The sequence below is a fragment of the Musa acuminata genome, chromosome BXJ2-5 (genome assembly GCF_036884655.1).
Source record: "Musa acuminata AAA Group cultivar baxijiao chromosome BXJ2-5, Cavendish_Baxijiao_AAA, whole genome shotgun sequence".
In the NCBI taxonomy this organism is placed as follows: domain Eukaryota; kingdom Viridiplantae; phylum Streptophyta; class Magnoliopsida; order Zingiberales; family Musaceae; genus Musa; species Musa acuminata.
In genome coordinates, this window is record NC_088342.1 from 41,977,159 (window position 1) to 42,004,146 (window position 26,988).

The 26,988-nt window shown below is 35.7% G+C and overlaps 2 protein-coding genes and 1 pseudogene across 3 annotated transcripts; 1 reads left to right on the plus strand and 2 right to left on the minus strand.

The window, feature by feature from the left end:
- Positions 1–226: 226 nt before the first annotated feature.
- Positions 227–5,085, minus strand: LOC135612837 (E3 ubiquitin-protein ligase hel2-like; annotated as a pseudogene).
- A 7,119-nt stretch (positions 5,086–12,204) lies between these two features.
- On the plus strand, positions 12,205–14,293 carry LOC103985629 (S-adenosylmethionine synthase 1-like). The gene is made up of 2 exons (XM_009403385.3): positions 12,205–12,338; positions 12,880–14,293. Exon 2 carries the CDS (start codon positions 12,890–12,892, stop codon positions 14,078–14,080), a length of 1,191 nt encoding a protein of 396 aa, XP_009401660.1. The 5' UTR covers positions 12,205–12,338; positions 12,880–12,889; the 3' UTR covers positions 14,081–14,293.
- A 1,042-nt stretch (positions 14,294–15,335) lies between these two features.
- LOC135612838 (novel plant SNARE 13-like) lies at positions 15,336–26,065 on the minus strand. Of its 2 annotated transcripts, none has more exons than XM_065109568.1 (10): positions 25,762–26,065; positions 23,802–23,894; positions 23,522–23,615; positions 23,402–23,439; positions 18,681–18,778; positions 17,010–17,089; positions 16,877–16,933; positions 16,324–16,416; positions 16,150–16,224; positions 15,336–15,734 (listed from the first exon to the last, which is right to left on the minus strand). In XM_065109568.1, the coding sequence occupies exons 1-10, from the start codon at positions 25,836–25,838 to the stop codon at positions 15,639–15,641; spliced, it is 801 nt and encodes a 266-aa protein (XP_064965640.1). In that variant the 5' UTR covers positions 25,839–26,065; the 3' UTR covers positions 15,336–15,638. The 2 variants fall into 2 exon arrangements, 1 of the variants encoding a protein (XP_064965640.1); XR_010487117.1 differs by having other exon boundaries at positions 15,660–15,734; positions 16,332–16,416.
- Positions 26,066–26,988: the final 923 nt, after the last annotated feature.

The window sequence follows — 26,988 nt, forward strand, 5'->3', positions numbered from 1 at the left end:
ATTAATTGCTTTAAATTTTCTAACTACAACATTTCTAGCTATCGATCTAACGCACGATCACATCATCATAAAAATTACTATTTATTATTATTATTATCATCACATCATCATCATCATTATAGCGCGCGTGGTAGTTACCCCTATGCATGTAGTGATAGCTTAACCAACTAGGCTGTCAATCTAACATGGTTGTTGCTTCTCGCCCCCTGTAAGTAGGCCGAGACAAGACAGCAATCAAGGATCCATCAAGTTGAAGTATCAACCAGATAAAGACAGCTCCATGAACGAGAGAGGACACGATTAGCGACAAACATTTGGGTACTTATCAGATACGCTGTTCATCCAATTGCTTTATTAATAAGAGAAATATTGGTGTAATCACAAAAGGCAAAAAAAAAAAAAAGAGATAAAGTCTCATCACCAAACTCATAAAGTTACCTTTTGCTAGTCCTTACTGCTCTGTACGTGTGAGAAGGTTTCGACAACCAAAAGTGAATTTGCACTCGATGACACACGATTACCTGTCTTGGTTGAGCAGCAAGACATGCATCAGATCTGTACACCCTCAGGCAGCAGAAAAATCAATCTCATCCCACATGCATGCTCAAAAACTGTTATCGTCCATCATTTCCCTTATTTCAAAAAGATGCCGAACCATCACCCAGCCGTACTCTATGAAACTTTGACGCCTTTTTTACGTTTGATTGCCATTTCCTCCATCAGCCACATTCTGCTTTGCAGTGTCTTTAACAGATTCGACTTCACCAGCAGTATTTTTTCCAGCCAAATTCACATCAACAGAACTTGAATTTGCACAAGCATCCCTAGCTGACGATTGAAGCTTGTCCTTGGCAATTCGGCACCCATCCGCCGCTTTTCTTACAGTGTCCAAAGTATCCCTGGCACTAGTTGCACGAGTTTCAGCATGCACTATAGCCTTTCCCTTTCCCTTCCCCTTCCTACCACCTTTGCTCCCACCATTTTCTAGCAGACTTTTGTTCCACATATTAGCGTGGAAGGCATCAATCAATTCCTTCTCTTTCTGAGCGTCAGGACAAAGTCGAGCAAGTTCAACACCAAGATGTGACAGGCCAAATTGCTCAACATAAGAAAGATACTCCCATGTGTTGATTAGACCTCGACGATACTCAGATGACATGCTTTTAAATGCACCATATCTACCCTCATCCATCCCTAAATCAGCACGAATCCTTTCAACCAAGGACTTGTTTGCGGAATAAACATCCCCCATTGAAGTAATAGATTGGTTGCCTGTTGTCAATGTTTCCTTTCCATCCACAGCAGAATTCATGCAGGGAGCAGCATGGCCAGATAGACGTCCCTCTGCAAGGTTAGGAGCCAATGTTGACTGTCTCATCCCACGAGCAGTATTCGAATTACAAGCAGAACTGGCAGATGGCCTTGCTCCCATCTGAGAAATTGAAGAAGTGGATGATGTAGGACCATTAGTTGGTGTGGCTCTGAACTCAGAAAAAGATGGGAATCTCCCATGATACTCTGGTGGCCTAGACTGAGCAGAGTTAGTTACGACAGAGCCTCTGCTGCGTTGGAGACCGACAGCGAGGCTATTCATATAAAAACTTTCTGACGTATGAATAGGTTTCGATTGACCAGTTGCACCAGGTAGCGGAGGAAATAATTCCTTCTCGAGTTTGACAGCTTTTCTAGAGCTTTGGCTAAGAGCTTGAGCATATCCATGGGAAGGCTCTCGAGAATCCCTATCACCAAAGGGAGGGAATTCTACTAGCATCGGTGTAGTCGTATGGCTTTGGCTCAAAGACAATGGAGTTCTTGAAGGTGCTTCTGAAACTGCAATAGAAGTTGATGCTTCTGAAGAATCTCTAACTACAACAGCATGGCTAGTCTCCCCCTGCTCAGCATTCAAACGAGAACTAGATGAAGAATCATGAAATCCACCACTAGTTAAAGCAGTTTCAAGGTTGGCTTGTGTTCCCATTGATAGTTGGTTAACAGAAGGATCTGAATGAAATCCACGGCCTCTTCCTCGGCGGTGTTCTTGTTCATTCTGCCGATATCTGAAGCTAGTTGGTATCTGGATGTAAGAAGTGAAAACAGATAATAAAGAAACCAATCAAATAACACACAATACAGGCCTAAGTAAAGAAAAGGGTATCAGTGATGCTCTGAAGGGCAAAACAACATTATTGTGAAATATTTTGAAAGAAAAACTGTTGTGGGAGACAAAAGAATGACGACTAATTAATTACCCTGAGTGCAGCATTCCGCTTAGAATGAGACATGTGTTCCCCATGCTCAAGAACATTATGCCTCTGGAAGAAAAAGAAAAGGATGCATATTAATCATAGTATTAATTTGAGAGTTTGTCAACTAAAATATGATAGCATGTAGTGTCCAACATACAAAGAAAAAAAATTGAAGGATCATCCACACCTTCATCTCTGCTTCAGTTTGAAAAAAAACAAACTTCCTTTCCAAACATGCCTGGTTTTCACAGAGGAAATGATCTTGTCGGAAATGCATCTGTGATGTCACAATATTATTTTAGTAAAAGAACACAAATGAGAAAAGCCATAAGAATTAGAGAGATGCTGATCTCATGCAGATACTGATCTTAAGGTGCCAAACCTTTTGCAAGGGCCATCCTCAATACCATTACAGAACAAGGTCCAAAAGGATTGGCTATCATAACAAAAGGCATGGACCCCTTAAGTCTTACATAGGTGCTTTCAGACTTTGGCAGTAGATCTAGTGTTCCATCAAAATTATTATCAAGAAAATAGGTATTCACAACATACCTCCAAGTCATTGTAGTTCCTATAATAATCATACTGTCCAGCATGCTGCCTGCAAAACATTGTGACAATTTTTACACAAAGTAAAAGCAAACTCGTATAGGAGTTCCCAGTAAAACACACCTTCGACATATATGGCAGGTGTAATGAACTGTTGACATGTGCATATAGTGTTCGTGATCTCCGTAGAATGGTTTTCTGCAGAACTTACACATTGGGTGACCCATAAAACCACCACGGTCACTCTCACTGCCATCCACCTCTGAGTCACCTGTGCTCATGTGTTGATTTAATTGTGATCTAGTGTATAACTTTTGCTCACAAGTAAAAACCTGCAAGAGAATTCAAAGTGTCTTCAAGAACATCTCACAAAAATGTACTGGCACTACATTGAATGTAACAAATTGGCTTAAAAAGTACTAAAGACATTTTATAAGACAATTCTTACAGGAAAACATATAAATCAAGGCATCTGCTAATCTAGTATCATGTCAACAACACTCTGACACAAGCTTCGGTAATCAATGCCAATATGAAATGATTTTTTTATACTAATAAACATAAAAATGCTTAAATGTAGCTTACTGAATTCAGGTTAAATGACGACAGACTAACAATGTTCTTGGAGAAGGTATACACCATATCCGACTAGAAAAGAGAGAAAAAATAGAAGAATAATAGAGAAATATTACTAAAAGCTATCCTACGAGATATTTACTGATCAATGTCGATGGAAGCCAATTCAAGACTAATGGGTCAGCATCAGTTCAAGCATTTCAAACAACCCTACTAATGGAGCTCCACGTTTAAAATTAAGGAATACAACATGAAAGATGGCATACATTTGTAGCAAAGAGAATAAAAATCTTATATTTAAATGTCTCTGCACTGTTATTCATTTACTCTCTGCTTTTTTCGTTCTTTATTGTTTTTGTTTTAAATTTTTTTGGTTCCACATGACTCAAAGGAAATTGTCAACAATCATGTAAGATATCTAGAAGTGAAATTCATAAACTTTTAAGATGAATAAAAACCAGCAGAAAGCCAATCACACCAGTGAATATGCAACAACACAGTTCTACATCAATAAAAAAACACATCCTCCAGACCTCATCTAATCCAAATAAAGCTGTAGTCAAATGATAAAGAAAGGTACGATGGCAAATTTTCAGATTCATGAACCAAGATATTAGAAATCTAAACTCAAAGAACTATCTCAACTGAAACATATAGAAAGGAAATGTCACCATTAAACGACTCTACTATTTGCATCTAAACAAGATAAGCAGTTAAAAAATAAAGCATAACTCTCATCTTTCTACATGTAATTTCAGGCCCTAGTGCACTAATAACCCATCAAAACAGAGAGCAACTTCTCAGGTTATAACCAGCAAATGACACGTCACCTTTCTTCCTTCCAAACATAGTTTGCACATGACCAACTTGTGCTGATGGAAGAGGTGGCCCTTTAATTGCTCTATGCTCCTAAATCTGGCCCTCCTCTTTGATCTCTCACTGCCTTGACGATCTGTATTCTTGTCGCAAACGCTACAAGAAAGCAGGCACATTGCCTTTATCACCTTGTACTGGTCCATATCATCGAAGTAGGCCTGTGTATCTTCATGGTACCAATATCGTCCCACCTGACCTTCTGTCGAGGAAACCGGAAACACCGAGAAATCAACTACCATCCTCGTATAATCCCCCAAAGCCTGTCAATCATAAAACTAGCTTCAGTACACAAAACAGAATCGACCAAGATATACGAAACCACAGATCACAACCACCAAGGAGGTATCAGCAGACGCACTCGCCCAATCATAGATGTTTTGCATCATCACCATCACACATGTGATATAGAAAATTAAAAGGGCTTCAAAGCCAAATCTAAATTGGCAACAGGCAAAGACCAACGAATCTGGCACGAGATCGAAGGACAAGCAACCGAAAGTACCAATCCGGGGGCCAAACCCTAGTGGGAGGAGGATACCTTGGTGACGAAGACGACGGGGCACTCGGTCTTACAGATGCAGCAGCGGCGATCGCCGAGGACGAAGCGGAGCCGCACGACGCAGGTGGAGCAGACCTCCCGGTGGCGGCAGGGTCCGTAGGCCACCCACTCGAGGGTTTCCGTGCACACCGCGCAGCTGTCGTCCATGGGGAGATCGGAGGGGCGCGACCGGAGGCTCTAGATCGGTGTGGGAAGGTGAGGGAGCGGCGATGAGATCGAGAAAGAGAAGACAGGACAGATGGAGAGGGCCGCCAACCCGCGGCGTTTGGGCGAGCCAAACAAGCTTTGAAAGTAGAGGACAACCAAAAGAAGTGATATATATATATATATATATATATATATATATATATATATATATATATATATATATATATATATATATATATATATATATATATATATATGTTTTTGTCCTAAATTATTTTTCTTTAAATAAGTAGTCAATTGAAATATAAATTAGATACCTTTAAAAAATCATACTTAGCTAATGGTCACAATTGGTATATTAATTTCGTTGAGTATGAATCACTTATTTAAAATACTTAAGTCAAATATTTATAAACAAATATAAGTTTTCATCTATTTTTAACATGTTTTCATCGTGCTTCTTATCATATTAGTATTAAAACATGATTTTGATACTAATTATCATAACCAATCTAATGGGATAATATATTAGTTAATAATATATTGAAAGAAGCACAAACTACTTTGGATTTGAACTAAATTGGAGTGGTATATGTTTGTCCAATCAGTGTCTATTATTAGATTTAATTGGGTTGGTTGAATCTCACAGTCCTCCCATCTCCTCCTCTGCTATAGCCCCTTCTCATTATGGACTTTATGCTACAAACTTGGAAATGGGGCCAAGTTATTCCTAATGGAATTTGGAATTTGAGTCTAATAAACCAAATAAGTTAAATTTGACCTTGATCTGATCCAGGATTGATTCGTTTAATCTCATTGTTCATGATTGTGAACACTTGTCACTATTCCAATAATAGTTGATTGATCATTAAAAGAAACTATTATAGAAAGGGGAATTGAGGTTGTGAACTGTTTCTATATTGGGAGAGCTATTGTCCCAAAAATTGCTAGCGTGAAAAGATTTTTATTTTGTAAGAAAAGAAAGCCTAAAAAGATTAGTGTTCCATTATGTTTTAAAAAGCTCATACATCTATCTTTGGGTGGGAAAGAATACAAGAAAATAATCTTTGTTCTCATGAATTTCTCCTTAATAGATTTTTAAAAGAAAATTTCTTTAGGCTTTACATGATAAGATATATAAAAAGATTATATATCATAATTTAGATTGACGATATATAAAATATCGTCAATCTAAAATAAACCTTTGTTTTTATAGTTGTCCAACAAATTCAAATTTAGATTGATGATAACAAAAAAATATCATAATTTTTTTTATCACAAACTTATTTGTTTATTTAATAATTTTGATAAAATTATAGAACAATTGTCTCATTATTTAATTTAATGATGACACAAAGGAGGGTTATGGTGCATTCGGAACACATTTCAAATATATATTAACGATCTAATGCACATTAATTGATACTTGATATTTTTTTTTAAATTACATTTGACCTAATGCTACCTACCATTAGTATTCAGTATTTACATGATTTATATATTTTATAAGATGACATTTTATTTTTAAATATTATTTTAATTCATTTATATGATTATATTTTCTATATATAATATATTGAGTCATACAAATTTTTTTATAAGATTATGTACATGCATTCATTTATTTTATTTATTTACTTATTAATTTAAATAAAAATATATTCACTTTAGAATAAATATTAAAAATTATTAGAAACATAAATTTGTTATATAATATTCAATGGACTTTTAAAATACAATCTTACCAAACAACACTTACACATTTAAAATATATTTTTTAATTATTATTTATCAAACACGCAAAGTATTCCAAACCACTTAAGTCTCTTTCTCCAAATACTTATTAAAAATATAAATATATTTCAAAATATATCTTTGAGTTAACATCCAAACCAAATATTGAATCCTAGATTTTTAATAACTATATTGAATCCTTGATGATAAAATTAATTAATAAATTTGATGAACTAATATGCTTTTGAGATAAATGATATAGGATATTTTTTTATCATAGACTTAATCACCAAAAGGCCAAACATCAAGTAGAAAAGTCAGATGTTGTGCTAAAAATGAGAAGTTGAGTTAAAGGATGGGTCAACATACCTAAGGGTAGACTTCATGCTACAAATTTGAACACCATACTAAAAAGATAAGATATCATACTAAAAATTTAGATGTCATGATGAAGTCGACGTATTAAAGGACTGAATGATAAACTAGAAGGATTAGATGTGTTAGGATCGTAAAAGCACTAAGAGGGAGGGGGTAAATTAGTGTTTTCGAAATAAAGTTCTGATTTGAAAGCTTAATCGATAAATATGTATCAAAATGCATTTAACTTAGAATGTAAATAAAAGTAGTGAGTAACTAAATCAATTAGTGATAGCAAGAAAAAGTATAAAGAGAAACACAAACCGATTTATAGTGGTTCGGTCATCCCGACCTACGTCTACTCACGGTTCCTCTTCCCTCGAGACCATTGGCTTTCACTACTGATCTTTTTTTCAACGGACAAAGATCAACTATCCTTATTATAATCTTTCTCTTTTTCATATGCTTAAGAGAGAACTTTAATACCCATCTTTTACAAAAGACCTCGCACCTCCTTAGTATATCCTTTAAACTCAATACTTTTCAAGAGAGTTTACAAGCCTTTTTTCCTCAAGAATTCTTATTCCTTTCTTTCTTCATTAAACAAGAATGAGTTAGGTATTTATAGACTCCAAAAGGCCTAAAAAATTAAATCCTTGAGTTTTCGGGATACTGGTGGTACTACCGCCTGCGATGGGCAGTACTACCATCGTACAGAGCTTAGGAATCTAGGCTCTGATGGTACCACTGCCTTCTTGAGCTGTACTACCATTGACACTGGTGGTCCTTCAACCAGAATTCTTAGAAAAGCACAATTCGTGCTTTCCAACTCATAAGCGATACCATCGTTTGGGATCGGTGATACCATCGCCTAGCGCAACCCTAAGTCACTAAATTAGCCTTCCAACAAGTCCAATTCAACCATAGTTTAGGCCCAATGGGTTCCTAATCAAGTTGACATAGTTATGCTCCAAAACCAACTCAATTAGACTCTAAACAACTTTGATTGAGAAAACTTTAATTATAATCATAAAGCCTTCAGCATATTGTCCAGCATGTCATCTATTCATCCGACACTTCGTCAGAACCTTTTGGCGCATCGTCTTTTCTTTTGACGTATTATGCGTTCCATCGATATGTTAACCTCCTACAACATTCGATCTTCTTAACCCAATACCCGATCCTTTCGACCCGATGCTCGAACTCATGACACGAAGTCTATCCTCCGACACATCAATCAATCCTCCAACCCAATGTCCAATCTTTGACATGATGGTCTCCGGCTCAACGTTTGATTCTCCTGCTTCAATGATTTAGTTTTCGATGGTTCAAGTTTATAATCAAAGTTTCTCCTACGATACTTATCTCAAACACTTATTAGTATATAAACTCATCTATTTATTTCCTCATCAAAATTCGGGATTCAACAAGATGATATTTTAGAGAATTAGATGAAGTATTAAAAGATTGGACGACATGCCAAAAGAGTAGATAATATAAAACTTTTGGGGATATAATTATTTATTAAATATTTTAATGATGATATTCTTATTATTTAAGTTTATATTAATGATATTATTTTTTATTCTAGTAAAGAAGTTTTATATGAGTCATTTGATAAGAGTATAAGTCAAAATTTTAAAACAAGCATAATATATAATATGTGAAGTAATTTTTTTTAGGCTTCTAAATTAAACAATCTAAAAATAATTTTTTTATCAATCAAACTAAAAATACACATTACCTATTTAAAAGGTTTAATATGAAAAACTCTAAAGCCATTAATACACTAATGAGGATATTTATAAAAATAGACATTTATAATGATGGTGAACTTTTTGATAGAAAAAAAAATTATAGATGTACGATAGGAAGTTTATTATAACTCACTACCAGATGTGATATTCTATTTAGTGTAAGTTTTTTTCTAGATTCTAATCAAATATCAAATGAACCATTTTAAGATTATAAAAAGAATCTTTAGATACTTAAAAGGAATACTTTATGTAAGTACTACTACATCCCAAATCAAATAATAGTGTTAACTTTACAAGATGTATGATAGATAAAAAAATTATTTCTAAAACTTATTAATTCCTAAGTGATGTATTTGTTTCTTAATTATTGAAGAAGCAAAAATCTACTATATTATTTAAAGTTGAAGCTGAATATATAACAACAGGTACATATTGTTCATAAATAATTTAGATAAAATACACTTTAAAAAAGTATGAATTTTGCTTTAAAAAAATTTCTATATGATAATACTAGTGCTATTTTCTTGATAAAAAATTTTATTCAACATTTTTGAACCAAGATTTGAGATCATTTTATCAAAAATCATGCTAGAAATCAGGATAAATATTTAGATTTCATTGATGTGCAAAATTAATTAATATATATTTTTACTATGATAAATATTTTAATTATATCAGAAGGTAATTATGTCTATTAAATCTATCTAAATGATATTATAATGACCTTATTTACTTTATTGGTTTCAAAAGAAAAAAAAAAGAATCTAACAATAACACCACTAGATCTAATGGTATCATTGCCAACATCTTATCCAAAGGTGGTGGGAACGTGTCATCGCCAGACACTTAAACCTGACCCGTTAACAACTAGAATCGACAGTAGCACCACTTTAAATCCAAAAAATCTTTTCACCTCACCCTAAATCTTTTTACCGCACTCTATTGGCGATAACAATTAGAATTGATAGTAGCAACTATAATTAGTGGTAGCATCATCTCAAATTCCATAAATCTAAAATTGATGATAGCATCACCTTAAATCCGCTAACAACTAGAATTGATGGTAGCATCATCTTAAATTCCAAAAATCTTTTCACCTCACACTAGAATTGGCGATAGACCTCATGCAATTCTAAACATCTTCTTCCTCCCTCTAAATCTTTTCCACAACTCCCTTTCACCTCTTTCCTCCTAATCTTTATATTTCTTCTCTTCACTCCCCCTGAAGCCTAAGGACTACACCATCCTTTATAAGGAAACTCTTTCCGTCTCTTAAAAGGCTCCTCAAACAAGAATGTTGTCAATAAGGATAATATCTCAATCCTCCTTTTATTTTTAAATTTATAGTTACTCTTGTTCTTATTTCTATAATATATATTGTAGTTCTCTTGCCACTTACAAGATCATCAAAATAGTAAGGGTTTGTGGTCTTATTTGTGAAAACTGTAAGTAATTTCTAGAGTAAAAGAATTTGAAAACTTTTGCACCATCCTATCTCTACTATTGATAGGTAAGAATCACTAGGAATTGACAGTATGCAAACTTCCTTTGAAACTCATCCTTCATTTTTTAATGTCATTTTTGCTTTGAAAATCTAAAAGTCATCCTATAAAATATATGACATTTGATTATTGATTATATGAGATTTGGTTACTCAGGGAGAGGACAATGTTGATCCTTCAAACTACTATTGATTCCTATTTTTAGATAATTTGATAAATAAAAAATAATAATATTTTTTTAAAAAAATATATATCCTAATATTACTTTCCACAAGGCTATTGCCCTTACTAATGTTACAAACTAGAGCCATAAGTCTAAAGGTTTTAATGTAAAAATTTAAATATCTATTACTTAAAATATGATTTAAAATCAATTACGACGAATTAAGATAAGTCTATTCTGAAATAGATGTGATCTTGTAAGATTGCTATGAACAAAAATAGATAAGAAAACTTTGGTGAACATTATACAAAGGAAGAATTCTCCTCCATAAGAATATCTTAAATATTATTCGAAATATTTGATATTATATAAATACTTTTTAAAATTCTTCCCTGATCATATATTTAAAGAAACTAATCAAGCGATTAATTTATTAACACGGTCTACCAGGGTCTATCGTATCGAGCCGTACCGTCCGGTACGGGTGGTACGTACCGGTCCGACAGATTATCGATACGCGGATTGACTGTTACCGGTCCGAGTGCACTGTAACACTGTAGCAGTGTACTGTAGCACTATAACAGTGCACTATAGTATTACTATAGTGCTACAGTACTCGGTACACCCAGGTGTACCGCTTGGTATACCGTACCGTACCGGTACCGAGCCCAGGTCAAAATACCGGTAAGATACGGTATTACGAATCTTGCTGTCTACTATATAGCACACGAGAATTTTTCATCTCATCTATTAGAGATTTTAGCTTCGGATGTCTCAAATTTTGGAGATAGCCGCTTAACTAATTAATAATATTTCTATCTTTCTTACGAGAAAAAACACTTTCATCCATAAATTTTAGAAGAAACCAATTGGACTTATTATTTCCCATGTCCAATTCTGATAGCATGTTTGACACGGACCTCCATGCCACGTGGAATAGGTATGGATGTACGTACGTAGGAAAGACAAGTTTGCATGTGTTTTTCCATGGGGTTGTTGGAATGGCATGACATCTTTGACGAGTCAACAGAAAATTTGTGAGCAATTTCGACTTGATTGGTGTCCGCATCAGAGTGGTCCGAATGTTCAAAACGTTGGAACACGAATCACCACGGTGTCACAGATTGCGTCAACCAGTTGACTTTTCTCTGTTCCATCGAGACATTGCTAATTTTCTTATATATGCTCTCAGAGTTGACATAACATATTGCACCTACGAATTCTAACCTAACGTATTTATCTCTCAGAGTTGACATAACAACTGCAGTTGCTAGTGATTTTTTTTTTTACTGAAAATTTAAATGCAAAGGAGAAAATATATAGAAATATATCTATGATGTTTTGCCAAAGGTATTAACGTTATTAACAATCAACCGAAGAAGATTAACGAAATGATATTTATGTTTTACGGTCTAAAATTTTGGAGGGATATTTATATGTTTTTTTAATCTTTTTTTACTTGTTGTTTTTAATGATAAATTGGATGGATTAACTCAAAATTAATCTCTCCTCACCCAAATATTTAATGATAATAAATTAAAACGAGATGACGTAAAATTGACCAAGAATAGTAATACACGTGGAAATAAAAAAAAACACGTGTCTTTTTAATGAATTGACTTGGGCGATCCTTCTCTGTGTCTTCTCTTCTTCCATCACTTGTTAGCCACGTGGCAGTGGTCACGACTGCGGTGGAAGAAAATTATGGACCGTCAGATCATCGAACCCTCAGCGTGTGGTCGGCAATGGTCCCTGAACAAGCACGTCGTCGATCGCCGCTCTATAAACCTCGAGCTCGGGCAGAGGAGAAAGCGGGCCATTTGCTCGCATCCGATCTCCATCCTCAGGCGAGCTAGATCTCGAGATCCACAGGTATCGCCTCGTGTTTCCTAGTAGCGCATGATTTCGTGTGAGACTCTTTGATTGCGAGAGCTTCCCCCACCCGCCCTCTTGAAATGAGCGGATCAGGAGTATCTGCTTTCTCTGTCTATTGTTCTTCTGTTATCTGTGGATGGGAGCATGCGTTGTTGCTTTTTCTAAGCTTCTTCTGAAGAGATTTAGTCAGATTTCATCGATATGCTGTGGTTTCGTTTGTTGGTTCGATATTGTGTTTGTTCTGGTGAAGATCGCCGGATCTGGCTGCATCCTTATGCTCCTCGAGTGTTCTTCTGTTTGAAACGTAAGAATCAAGAGAGATTGTGCGCAAAGTTTGGATTCTTCGCCCCGGATCTGGTCCTCGGCCAATTGGTGCCGCTAGCTTTAGATCTAAGAATTCTTTATGTGCTTTGATCGTCTTAGTGGTTCAAAACATCCTCCAGATCTGGTTGATTACTTGGTCAAATTTCAGGCTTGTGATTTTTCAGATCTTTTGGGGGGTATTGTCCATTGATCTGCTATGTTTGCGTTTATCCAGCTCTAAGAAGATGGCCGGCAGCGACACCTTCCTGTTCACCTCCGAATCCGTGAACGAGGGGCACCCCGACAAGCTCTGTGATCAGGTATCTGATGCCGTACTTGACGCCTGTCTGGAACAGGATCCCGACAGCAAGGTCGCCTGCGAGACCTGTACCAAGACCAACATGGTCATGGTCTTCGGGGAGATCACCACCAAGGCCAACGTTGACTACGAGAAGATCGTCCGCGAGACTTGCCGCAACATCGGGTTCGTCTCCGATGAAGTCGGCCTCGACGCAGACCGCTGCAAGGTGCTCGTCAACATCGAGCAGCAGTCTCCCGACATCGCCCAGGGCGTCCATGGCCACTTCACCAAGCGCCCCGAGGAGATCGGTGCCGGCGACCAGGGTCACATGTTTGGGTACGCGACCGACGAGACTCCTGAGTTGATGCCTCTCAGTCACGTCCTCGCCACCAAGCTCGGCGCGCGCCTGACCGAGGTCCGCAAGAACGGCACCTGCCCCTGGGTGCGCCCCGACGGCAAGACCCAGGTGACCGTGGAGTACAGCAATGACCACGGCGCCATGGTCCCCGTCCGCGTCCACACCGTCCTCATCTCCACCCAGCACGATGAGACCGTCAGTAACGACGAGATCGCCGCCGACCTCAAGGAACACGTCATTAAGCCGGTTATCCCTGAGAAGTACATCGACGAGAAGACCATATTCCACCTCAACCCATCCGGCCGCTTCGTCATCGGCGGCCCTCATGGCGACGCTGGGCTCACCGGCCGCAAAATCATCATCGACACCTACGGTGGGTGGGGAGCACACGGCGGTGGTGCCTTCTCTGGGAAGGATCCCACCAAGGTGGACCGCAGTGGTGCTTACATTGTGAGGCAGGCAGCCAAGAGCATCGTGGCCAGTGGGCTCGCCCGCCGCTGCATTGTGCAGGTGTCCTACGCCATTGGCGTCCCTGAGCCACTGTCAGTGTTCGTGGAGACCTATGGCACGGGCAAGATCCCAGACAAGGAGATCCTGAGGATTGTGAAGGAGAACTTCGACTTCAGGCCTGGGATGATCACCATCAACCTGGACCTGAAAAGGGGAGGGAATGGCAGGTTCCTTAAGACTGCGGCTTATGGGCATTTTGGCAGGGATGACCCAGACTTCACCTGGGAGGTTGTCAAGCCCCTCAAGTGGGAGAAACCTGCAGCCTAGGCTTCATCCACCTATCTTAATGGTGATAGAACTACATTATTTCCACTTACTTATCATGTTCTGGTTGATCTTATGAGTTGAGAAGACCAAATAGAGAACTTTCGAAGCATTAAGTTACCATTTTCTTTCTAGAGTCAAAATTAAGAAGAAAACTATTGCTATTATGTTTTGTAAGTTTGAAGCATCAATTCAGAATTTGCTGTTATTGATCCATATTCTATTAATCTGGTTTTTGACTGGCTTCATTGACTCCAAGCCGTGCGCTGATGGTAAGAAAGTAACAACACTAAGTTTATGCACATAAAATAAAAAGTTCCATGTAGAATAAATATTTTACATTAATGACAGTACACATATGTAAGGAAGTCAAAAAGGATAATGTATAATAATGCAGTGGCTTAAGCTTCGATGGAAGAAATAAATAGGGCATTTGGTGTCCTATCCTAAACAAGAATGATTTAATATGCAAAAGTCAAATTGTTCAATAGATTAAACTAACATAGTATTTTATCTGATCATTTTAAAGATTGGTGATGTAAGATTAATCACCCTAATTTGTTCCAGTAAATTTGACTTCAGGAGACTCAAATGATCAAAATTAAACTCCCACCCTCTTGTGGAGTTAAAAGACGTAAATGTCTTAAATATCAGCGACTCGAAGAACATTCACATGTGACTCGACGTGGTTTGGGATAAGCACAACCCACAGATCACCAGAGGCAGGCAAGGACACGATGGCCCTTCGGAGCTTGACTTAACCCCAGTGATGTCAACATATACATCAACTCTAATATACTTTTTAACTAAAACTTAAGAGATTGAACTAGGTAATAATACGACTTTCTCTTCCATTCAATCTTAAACCAAATTTTGATTGCCAATAAAACTATTCTCTTTCAGTTTCTACCAAAAGGAGTTGTTTTTTATTTTTCAAATCCCTAAGTTGCCCCATCGAAGAAACCCATTTATCTAAAATATCTGAGACAAAAAAATACGAGAAGAATAGTACCTGAGGACATCAGGGTAAGCTTCGCGATCCACGCAAATTAATCCTTGCAACAGCTCTTCCACACATCTGGCACCAATCCAAAAGAAAGTAAAAAAAGCAGGTTAGAGAAATGCAAGTTTTCATTGAAATCGAGGAGCCCACTTAAGGTTGCAAATCTAGAATGGCAATTTCTCCTGAAAGAATATGTATCTTATGGTGTACAAAAGGTTGATCCTACAATCCCAGAGATGCAATAGACAAAAAGTATGAAACAAGGTTCGAAAGCACTCACACCAACAGCTTACATGATCCATGTGACATTTCATTCTCTACAGAATATACACGAGAAGGACGTGGGAGATCCTGCCAAAGGAAGCAAATGACATCTACATCTCAAACTATGATGAATATGGAGGCCGTATGATCACAATGGGAACAATCATAACAAAGACATCATATACAAGGGCAAAAAATTATTACAAAACATCACAAATATGGCACTTTAAGCTCAGGATCTTCTGATGCGTGAATGTTCGGAAGCAGACTCTCAACCAGACATCAAAGCTACTGTCAATTTCCAAGAACTTCTAATGATAACAATTTCCTCCCAGCTGGAGGTGCCAATCCAGGTATATCTCTGATGTTCTTGTTATTTGGGTGCACTATCTACAAATCAGGAAATAAAAAGTCAAATAACATTGGTTAGAATCCCATGTACTGAGCAACTGTGCCCATAAAACTGTTTATGATTGAGAGATGGGCAACAAAATTTTGAAGTTACATGGATCAAGATATTTTGTGAAGATATATTTTATTTGGTGAAATGTCAAAGAATTTACCGAACATTTAGTATGACAATAAATCCTTTTGTGGTTACCTTTTTTTTTCCTTTTAAAGCTGCTAAATGTTAATTTAAAGATAGTAGTCAAGTCTTCTAGCAGGTACAGTATTATACCAACCCACAGTGTTAAATGAAAGTTTTATTGTTGCCAAGTATCAGGAATATGATTATAAAATTCCTTTTTCAAAATAAATGAAATAACATACATGAAAAAGTTTTAACTGTTGCAAGAAAAAGTACCTTCACAATGATGATCGCAATTACACCACAGACTAAAAGAAATAGGAAAAACATGATGCACTTATCAGTAGCAACCTGAAAGTAGAGTTTCAGCAATTAGAATAGGTTAACAGGAAAATACATGGAAGACTGGAACAGAAAGAAAAATATAAATCACAAAGACAAAGGGACAACCTGCCTACCAATCTCTTTCACCAACTGAGAAGCCTTCTTGATGGAAAAGTGAATGGTGTCCAGCTCATTAACAATTCGACCCATTTGTTCTGTCTGAAAAATTACAGAATTTAACTCCGGTGGAAATTTTAATTATAAAGAAGACAAGGAAAAGAGAGATCTCAACACACTCCAGCTTTTGCATCCAAAGATTCAAGACTATTCAATAGCTTTACCCAAGCATCGACCGTTTGGGTTCAAGGCTTTAAGCCATATACTGGACCCAAATTCATGAGCCAACCCACATGTTAAAATTCTAAGATAAAACTATCCTTGAACAAATAACAAAAAGATAAGTTGGCATAAGCAAAGAAGTCCATTTAAGAAAATAATATTCCTGATTCAAAATTTGTAACTGAGTTGGGCTCAGAGACATTAGTCTGGCCCAAATCATATGATCTATCTACATGTTAACCCTCCAGCATAAGCTATCTTTACAAGAGAAAAAAAATATTAGGAAGAATTATTAAAGTCAATTTTGATCTGCTTGAAACATAAGTGCTTTGAGACTTACTTGGCCCTTAAGGTTTGCAGTAGTTTGAATTCCAACTTCAACAGTTTGCCCAACAACCTATAAGTACAATGTTTTATGTGAAAAAAAGAAAGTAAATGATAACTGAGAAGTTTCACAAGGACCAGTGCTTCACCATTTTTGAGCGCTCAATAGCTTGATCAGTCTCATCCATCTGTTTCCTTCCAGCATCAATTAGTTCTTGGTTAGACATATCTGCAAAATAAGACGATATGAAGGAAATAAGCTCGAAAATTATATGGTAACCATGAGTTTCTCAAAGAATAGTCAAGGAAACTGTTAATTCAGAGCAAATCATATAAGTGACTACAGAACCAATTTGCACTCTCTCCTGAAACAAGGTTGTATGTTTAGAGCAAATCAGACAATGGGTCATGCCCTTGCATAAATATTGTCCATTGGTGTTAGTTAACGCTCACAATGAAATCAATCCTACACCTTCCATCAACGTCTCATAAAATAAGCCACTTGCAAAATTTTGCACAATAGTACATGATCAAATAGCAGGTCTGAGCATAATGGGACCTCGGATTTAAGTTTCATAGCACCTCTATATTGGTTCATTTGCCAAAAGGCATATCACTACAATTAGGATTTTGGGTTGCAACTGGGTTTGGGTCCACCTTAACTTCCCTGATGCAATTGACTCAATGGACCAAATTAGTCTTTTTTGAAAATACTGGAACTTCGGTTTGAATGGGCAGGGACATCTAAAGTTGACACCAACTTTGCTTGGATTAGGTTTGTCAACCTAACCCAAGAACAATCCAAATTCAACCTATATCCAACTCTGTTTGGCAATATTACATGGGTGTTTGTTTAATACTACTTTTGTATTTATACTTTTGAAATCCTACATTTTAGTTATCCAGAACCCAAGTAGCTGAACCCCAAATATGTAATAGACCTGACACAAAGTTGGTTTGCTTTAGGATTGGGAAAATACCAACTAAAAATCAAATTTGGGACAAAAACTTAAAAAGTGTTGAAGTGTCATGTTTAAGTTGACTGACATCCTGGCAGAACCTGCCAGGTATTCACCTCCTATCTACAGTACATAAAACTGTATGCTTTTTTCATGCCCCTAACTAGTGTCACCTATCAAAAACTAAACCATTAGGTTATGCAACTTCCTTGTTTGACAATACTTATACTAAAAGTGGATGATCCTTTTTCGTTATTCACTAACAAAAGAAGCAAAAAATAATCCAAGTTTTTTTTTTTTTTAAATCTATTCGTCTTACAAAAAGGTTAAATCACATTAATTGTGAACTCCACCTAAAAGAATCCAAATTATCCATGTTCTCAATTACACATGCTTCTCACAAGTAAATGCATAGGATCATCAGCATGCAATGATTCCAATTTGGCTTAAATTCCGGGGATAAAAACATGAGTGTTACGTTAGAACTCAAGATAGGATTACTAAGATGCAAGCATGTCCTCGAAAAAATAACAATGCACGATGGAAAGAAAAAGCCCTACTTCTACTAGATGCATCAAAGGCTTCTTCCATCTCCCCATGACTGAATATTCTATTAATTACATAAATATAAATATTTCCCCATGCTTGTGACTATTCTATATTTCTGAATAATCTCAAGCCAATTCCCTTGATCTTGTTGGGTGTTCCTGGCCATCTACTGATCCAAAAATCCCAATTGGAGCTAAACTATTTTATTTACTTTGAAAGCACTAAGAAATTTTTGGACACTAAAAAGCAATATATACATATATGCTAAACTGAAGTACCCTCGTAAAATGATGCTTCAGAGGAAGAGATCACCTGAAGCCATCTTAACATTCTCCTCAGCTACAGCATCACTAGTTTCAGCACCCATATCAAAGAGTTCAACTCTTTTATTACCAAGGTTACTCTGGAACCTGAAAACCATGAATTCAGAAGGCACTCAGATCAACAAAAAGAGACTGAAAGATAATGAGATTTGTTCACCACAGGAAAGATATGAGAGATTATCAAGCAAAATTTCATTACATAGTGCACAAAGAAAGAAACCTTATGACAAAAAGATCAACATTACAGAAAGAGGAACAACCAAGGATGCTATAAATAGATTGATTGAATATGAGATATGTAGACAAAGATGATGTTGGAAGTTGGAACCATACAATAGATGCAATTTGTAATTGAACAAGCATTTAGGGCCAGAAAATCTGATGTCAGACATCAAGTATTGTAGACAATAACAAATATTCTACAAATAGTTTGCAAGATCAATATCAGGATTGGGATTGGTTACGATAAATACAATTTGGCATCAGCATGATCAGTTGGATCAGGATTACCTGAGAAAATAATTTGAAGTCAAAAAATTTAATACAAATTATAAATTAGTACAACAACAACAAAGCCATAAGCTGTAAAAAGACATATTGTTAGTTAAGAGTATTTCTAGTAAAAATTCTAAATTAGTAAAATACAAAATAAAATTTGAGATACATTAAAGTATAATATGTTAAAATATTCTTTTACCTACACTAAAGTATAATATTTTAGAATATTCTTTTACCTTCATATTTCATAGGATATTTAACTTTTAAAAAACAAATAAAATTGAAATATAAATAAATCTGAAAAATAATGGAGGACAAATCACAAAAGATAACTGTGATTTACTTTAGTAAAAATAAATAATAATCATATCATATATAAATAAATTACTGTAGCAAATAACTATATTGTAAGTTAAATGAAAAAATCCAAAACTACTTCCCTTACCTTTAGGATAGTGATCGACCCTATTGTGATCACAATACTGCCATCACCATGCAAATGGAATACAGGGTAATGTAAAAATAATTTTAAAAGCTTTACTTGAAGAGAGCAAGCATGAAATTTGGGATTATTTTCAAATTTTATAACATCTCACTTCTTCATAAAAACATCCATTTCTTTAGAGATGTTAGGGCTACTTTAACCCTCTCCTCCTCTTTCCCATATATTTTTTTCCTTTTTGTCTTATATGGTGATGGACAATAAACTTCGTATAAATTATGAGATAACAAATGCAATAATTGCAACAAATAACAAATGCAATGATTGTAACAAATAATGTCTCACATGCTATTTTGCAGTCCGTCATAGTCACAAGATTCTTTTTAATCCTCTCTTGATTCAGCTTCCCTCAACTTCTGCCCCTCCTTTCACTCTTCTTTCTTTCTATTTCTTCTTCTAAGGCTATGAAAAATTGGTTAGAATTAACCAATCATGGCTAACTTCGGTTGAGTTGGATTGGTTTTAGTAGATTCCAATAAAATCAGAAAGAAATCAAATTGATATTGAAGGATACCTGATATAAAGTTGGTCTTATATCACATTGGAAATGGCAAATACCATGAACTATGGTATACCATAGCACAAAGGCTTAGAATAGTGGTCAGAAGAGGAATAAACAAAAAGGCTTAATCAAGGAATACTTTAAGTTTTGTTTTGATGTAACATTCTGGATCTATTCAGTTTATCAGATACCATAAACATAAAATGCAAGGAATATACCATATCACAAATTACAGATAAAGTGAAGGTCTTCTCATGACCAAAAAAGAATAGTGAAGAGGGATGGCATAACTTCAGATGGCCTTTAACACTCAAAATATGTAATAGAACATAGGCTGGAGCCACTGAATGGTCCTTATACATGCCTGGATGTAGTATATCTTTAGCTTTCAACTTTTTATTTCATTATTTAGATATGACATGAATGCAACGTACTGGACATTAATGTTCAGCTGTTGCTTCACATAGGATATTGATGGCTTTGAGCTTGATGAATGCCTCATAAGGTGGCTTATCTTACATAAACTTAACTGCTCATAAGGATGACTGGTATATATACTTTGATGTAATTTTAGTAATTGAATTGGTAATGGTTTAATGATATTTTAGCTTGGTGCTCCCGAATGTGTTTCATACACGTGGAAAAGACATTGTTTCCATTAATCAAATATTTGTCCAGGTTTACAAGGCTTTCAACATATGAATGATATGATTTAACATCATTCTGTCTTGCATTTATCTGATTTGACATTATTGTTTCCCTATTCCTTTTTGTTCTGACATTTGACTGTTGAATCCTTTGTAGTTGTAACTTGATGTCAAAGCTCAAAAGATGCACCTAAGAATTTCCTGGTTCCTGTGAAGTAATTCACTGATGCAAGTTCTTGGAATATTTAGTTGCATGTTTTTCTCAATGTTTAATATCTCATTGAAAAATACATATTTATTTTTTCGACATTTGCTAGTTAACATCTTTTGATCATATTCAACTATTAGTTGATTTTTTTAGCAAAGCTTGAGCTTAATACATTGTATTGCACTGTTAACTTATTTATATCGTGTAATCATACTACCATAATTACTTAATTTTATTGATGTGATGTATGATTGCAAGTTGAGATTTTAATACTCATCAGTTATTATCCTTAAAAATGTGGCAACTAAAAGACAAAAACAGTAATAAAAGTAGTGATCAAATTTTATTTTATTAAATATCTGATATGAAAGCATAAAAAAAGTCATATGTCATATTTATGCTAAAGTGCAATATAAGAAAAAGCATAATTTGCTTAAGCTTGTATGATATGATGGTTTAATTTAGGATTATTAACAAATAAATGGATGATCTTCGCTATGAAGTTCTGGGAGCTTCAATACATACTAATCTTGTAGTGAAAGATTTTTGGAAAACTGTATGCATTTGTAAGATGCCTAGCAAAATTTTCTTAATATTTTATAATATTTATACATATGGATGATTCTTAGCATGCACATGAAATCATAAACACTAGCATATTCTATGAGATTGATTATATTATGTCTAATTTATTATTGCATGCTTGGTTATATGATTAGTCATTCAAAATAAACATCATATTGCTCAGTTATCTTAATAAAGGTTCAATATGGGAGGACTATTGCCATGGTGCCATCGAGGGGATGCACTTAGGCTATAATGAGTATTCTAATAGTGCAAACTCAACATGATCCTACAAGAAAATTTTAATGTGATAACAATAACCTGATTGATTAACTAGGAAGCAAACTAATATCCATGTTGATTAGTATATTATATAGAATGAAATATCACTTCAACCTTATCCCTATGATTAGTGCTCCCGTATAGAAATTTAGGAATGGTATAGCTCAGAAAGGTACCCAATGTGATATTTCTCATGAGATGTAACTTTAAACACACACACACACACACACACACATATATATATGTATATATATATATATGAGAGAATAAATAGCAATCGTGCTAAGGATCTAGACAACCTAGAATCTCTAATAAACAAATAAGCCATTCGTGTATGTTGACTAAAACACCAACCCTTTTGACATAATCTATAATACAAGTCAATTGAAATCCAAGTCAAAGGAATGTAGTTCAAGCCTTGATTTACTCTATTTTACTCATATGGATTTCTACTTCACTAAATAAGATTATTTTTAAAAGAAAACTCTTTGATTGCATAGTAAATACACCAACAGTTTAAGTGTTTATTAATTATAGGTTTTTGTGTACCAAAGTGGATTGTTGGAATAGAGACTCAATTCAGTCGTCTGCCACTTACATTACTCGTATAACAATTAACATTGACGAGAAACAAAAGCCACTAACTAAAGAAAAACGAGTGCTGAGTATTTGTGTTTATAGCCCTGTTAATTTTGAAGATGCATGCATACCATTCAGAATGAATATGCAATATTTGCACAGATGCACCCTTGCACTATCTGCTGTGAGTAGACAATAAAAGTTTACCATTAAAGAACAAGAAAGCATTTAACATTTTTGCATAGAAGATAAATTAAATAGCAATAAATTAAACAATCGAAAAAAATTCTGAGATAGACTAATGTTTAAAAACAATTCAGGAACTAAACAAGGGTATTCTAATTATTCTAGAATACTGTATAAAATAAAAATAAATCAGAATTTTTATATGATAGTCAGCTTGATGATTGTTCACAGCAATTCTACAGAGAGGCATAACCAGAAATACAATTTGTTTTGACTGGTGTTGAAGAAAATACAAAAACTTGATAGATACATCAGCAAATACTCATATTTTGAAGAGCATATGTCTGAACAATCAGTAAAAATATAAACATGCTTGTGTCATATTGGCAGTCCAATTTATCTTTTGGAAGGTTTATAGAACCATTATTTCCTTCAGAGCACTGCTATGACAAACAAAAGAGAGTAATTGAATTGGTCCTAAGAAAAGGAGGATAAAAATCACATGAATTGCAATGTCAAAATCTACACCTGGAGCTTGGTAAACCACATTCAAGGGAAACACTAGCTTTCACACATAAAGAGTCCACAAAGTGGGCAGCACATTCAACATTAGACAACAAGTCACACTACCAAGTTCTAGCTCATAATGGTTGAGAAGGATGTTTGTGAAGTCACAGAAAATAAATTATCAGAAAAACAAGGCTAAAGAAGAAATATTAACAAAAAATAATGTAAAACATACGTCTTCCTCAAAGCCACATATGAGTTGAGCTCCTTAATCTGTGATAATGCAGTGGAAATTAGTTAAAATTAACAAAAGAATCTAAAGAAAAATGCGAGAACAAAGGAACAAATTAACCACCATGGTTTGCTTCTTCTCATTGAGCTGCTTATTAACCTCTGGTGGATTTCGACTCTCCTGATCTTTAAGTTCACGATCAAACTCTTTAATTAACCTGCCAAGGTTAACATGCCAATAATATAAAATCATTAAAGGTCCCTTCAGGTGACAAAAACTAAACATGTGAAGTAGGTCACCTTTCATTACTATAAAAGCAAGTGGTAAAGCTGTCGACAATAAAGCCACTTGTATCCACTGATATGAAAACCACAGCTTATATATCAAAAAAATAAACACCTACCGCTTACATTCCCTCATCTTCCCAGTGAGCTCCTCCAGCTGTTTAGACTGTCTATTAGGGTCTTTAATCTTATCCAATTTCTGGAATCCGTTCCTGCCAAGTGCAGAGAATCCGCAGGAAAAGTAATTGTCAGTATTAATCAATTCTCAACAGGGACTTCCCAGGCTCTGCCTTTGGTACTGAATGGTCAATAAACCAATTACAGCAAGGAATTCATCAAGTTTCTACTTTCTTGTACTGAAGCAAGCATTAAACTTCAAAACCAGTTCCAAAATATGAACAAATGGAATGAGGATTGATAATTCGAAGCAGCATTTAACAAAAATTCAATGGAAAATGAAGGAAAATAAGAGTATCCTTAAGTACAGAAAAATACAATAACAATGAAACAGGTCATCCCACAAACCTTGAGTATGAGAAAAAAAATACTGATCAACATGATCAGAATTTACTAGATCAGTTATATAATTTTTGTGAAGGGGCACGATCCAGTGATGACATTTCTAACCATGCATAGTAAAAGTAAGTTGAACCATGTAGCTTCAAGGAAAAAAAAAACTTAAGATTAAAGGAGCCGAAGAAGAAAATGTGAACTCTAATCATAAATAAACAAATTTATAGATCTTTGAGAGGAAAACAGTTTCTTACTGCCATTTCAAGAAGAAAACTCAAATATAAATTTTGTCATGATGATGTAAACACCTAGAAAACTAATGTTGATCCTTCATGAGAAATATTGAAATTAGTAGACTCCGGTCCTAAAATTCCATGCAACATGCATGTCATTAGCAATACCAAAATATAACTATTTAAGATCATTTTTCACTCTGCAACATAACATATCCTCAGTACAAAATCAGTTTTAAATTTACTGTATTACAGGCAAAAAAGTTCCTCCCATCCGCATGAAGACACGTTATCACCTTAATAGGAAATAAAAACACAAGATAGATGAAGTTGATTCTTTCCCCTTGTTTTCTATTGCCTTTAGCTTAAACTCTTATAAATGTTGTTCCAAGTGTAAGCTACATTACACATCATTGATTAACTGAAACTTTTAAAGTTACACATGGTATTCATTTATTTGGTATTTTGACCAATTCCAGCACCATTTTGCTTTTCTTCATTTGTTCAATACCATCTAAGCTATACCAAAAGGTGTTCACCTTCAAGAAATTCAGTATAATAAATACTGAACTGTTGTCATTTCTGTGTATTGTAAATTTTAAATGACTGAAAACTTGTTTCCTCTACCAATTTCTACAAACCCAAAATTTCTTCCTTCCCGCCAACTGAAATTAAGTTATCAATCTGTTAGAAAACCAAAAAGCACATGCCTTTTTTATATACCCACTAGTTCTTGCCATGTATTTAGAAAATTTATAGTGCCAAAACCACCACTGCAGCTCTAGTTTCTTCCTTGCAGAGCTGGTGTCGTTATCTAGTGCCAAGTTTTTTTTTCATGTAATTGGATCCTTAACATCTAGTTTCCCATAGTATTATGCAGATCTGCCCTGTGATACAAACATGAATGCTCCCGGTAACCATTTTCACTACTTAGCATATGTTTATGATAAAAGTTCCGTATAAACAAAACCAGTGTGTTCAAGGTGATTTTCAAGTCCCCTTGTTCCTCTTTTTGCTTTTATCAAATAACACGAATTCAACATGGTCAAAGTCAAAACATATAGCCAGCATGATCCAGTAAAGATAAAATTAATTCTTCGAATCACATTACATTTCAACTGACATAAGATCTAAAATAACAAAGATCCATCCGAATTCTGCTGAATGCTGATCTGACAATCCAATATCCCATTTACACTTGACAAAAACACATTACATACACATCTCAAAAGAAAAGGACGAATCTACACCAATTAATGAAGCATGTGTTCGGATTCGGAGAAACAGAGCTATCAAATCAACGACTAAAAGTGGAACAAGCGAATGATCTTACTGAAGAGCTCGGAAGATGTCTTGGATCTTGCCATCGATCTCCTCAAGCTCCGGGTTAATCGGCAGATCGCTCGCCATTCCTCTCGCAAGAAATAAAAAACCCCAGTAGCACAAAATGCCCCTGGATACCAACGCCTGGAACCACTCTAAATCACTAAGCTTCCTCGGATCAAACCAACCTCTCCGCCTCCTCTATCACGAGCAGAAAGATCACCACAAAAGATTCGAATTCTAAAAGACCAGATCGAAATCCCTCTCCCAGCAGAGAGAGAAGCGGAGGGAGGAAGAAACTTCTCTCGAAGACTCGCTTCCTCGGAAGCCCAAATCAAATCAAATCAAACCCGTCATGTCGTGGCATCGCATAGTTCTTCAAACAAAGACTCATCTCTACTGTTCCGTTTCAATTTCAACGACGCCGACGACGTCAGATAATAAGCAACGACTCGGTGACAAATACCCGCATCTGTGGGTCGTCTGATGGAGATCAGACGGTGAAATTTGCTGCATGAAGCTAATAATTGTGCGGCATCGTTGGGTACAGGATGGGAAAGGTCCGGGTCGGGTGAGATGCCTTGTTGATGGGACCCACCGAACCAACGATACGTGGCTCGGTGGGGTCGGCGTGTGACAGGGACTTGCCGCCCACCGCCTCTATCATCGCGCTCTTCTCTCTTGCCTCGGTGGAATTATATATATTCTTTAAAATACATGTATATTAATTCAAATATTAAGATTCTCAGAGCACACTTGTATCAACATCAATTCAGAAATTTTCGATTAATCATACTGATCATTTCTAGTGATGCCAATCAAATTCATTAATTGTTCCAATCCTGATGAAAGAGTATAGAAATACTAGTTTATGGTGGGGTGATGTAACCAACCCATTTGCATGAGCTTGAGGTTCCAATTGTCATTCTATAATTTGTTTGCTAGTAAGATATTAGTAAGGAGTGTTTCCAACCCATATTTATTTTTAGGTGGAGGTTGGAATCCTCACCCAATAATTTTTTATACTTAAAAAAATTATCCAAATACAACAAAATAGAAAGTAACAATAATATCAAAATTATATTATTGTTATGCCCTCACCTCCCGCGAGCATGATCTGCTGTGAGGACTAAAGCATGAAATGCACATGCGTGAGGGTGGTCGTGCGGGCTGCGACGAGGATCGCAGGCAGCGGTGAGGACCATGGTCAGTGGCATGAGCACGGTGAGTGGCGCGA

What these genes read in the sequence shown, in the direction of transcription:
- LOC103985629 (XM_009403385.3), top strand. Translation starts at nt 12,890, where the DNA reads ATGGCCGGCAGCGACACCTTCCTGTTCACCTCCGAATCCGTGAACGAG.
- LOC135612838 (XM_065109568.1), bottom strand. Translation starts at nt 25,838, where the DNA reads ATGGCGAGCGATCTGCCGATTAACCCGGAGCTTGAGGAGATCGATGGC. An exon ending in ATGAGAAGAAGCAAACCATG is followed by an intron (nt 23,440 to 23,521) that starts GTGGTTAATTTG and finishes GCATTATCACAG; the next exon opens with ATTAAGGAGCTCAACTCATA. An exon ending in GAATGTTAAGATGGCTTCAG is followed by an intron (nt 17,090 to 18,680) that starts GTGATCTCTTCC and finishes CTTATTTTGCAG; the next exon opens with ATATGTCTAACCAAGAACTA.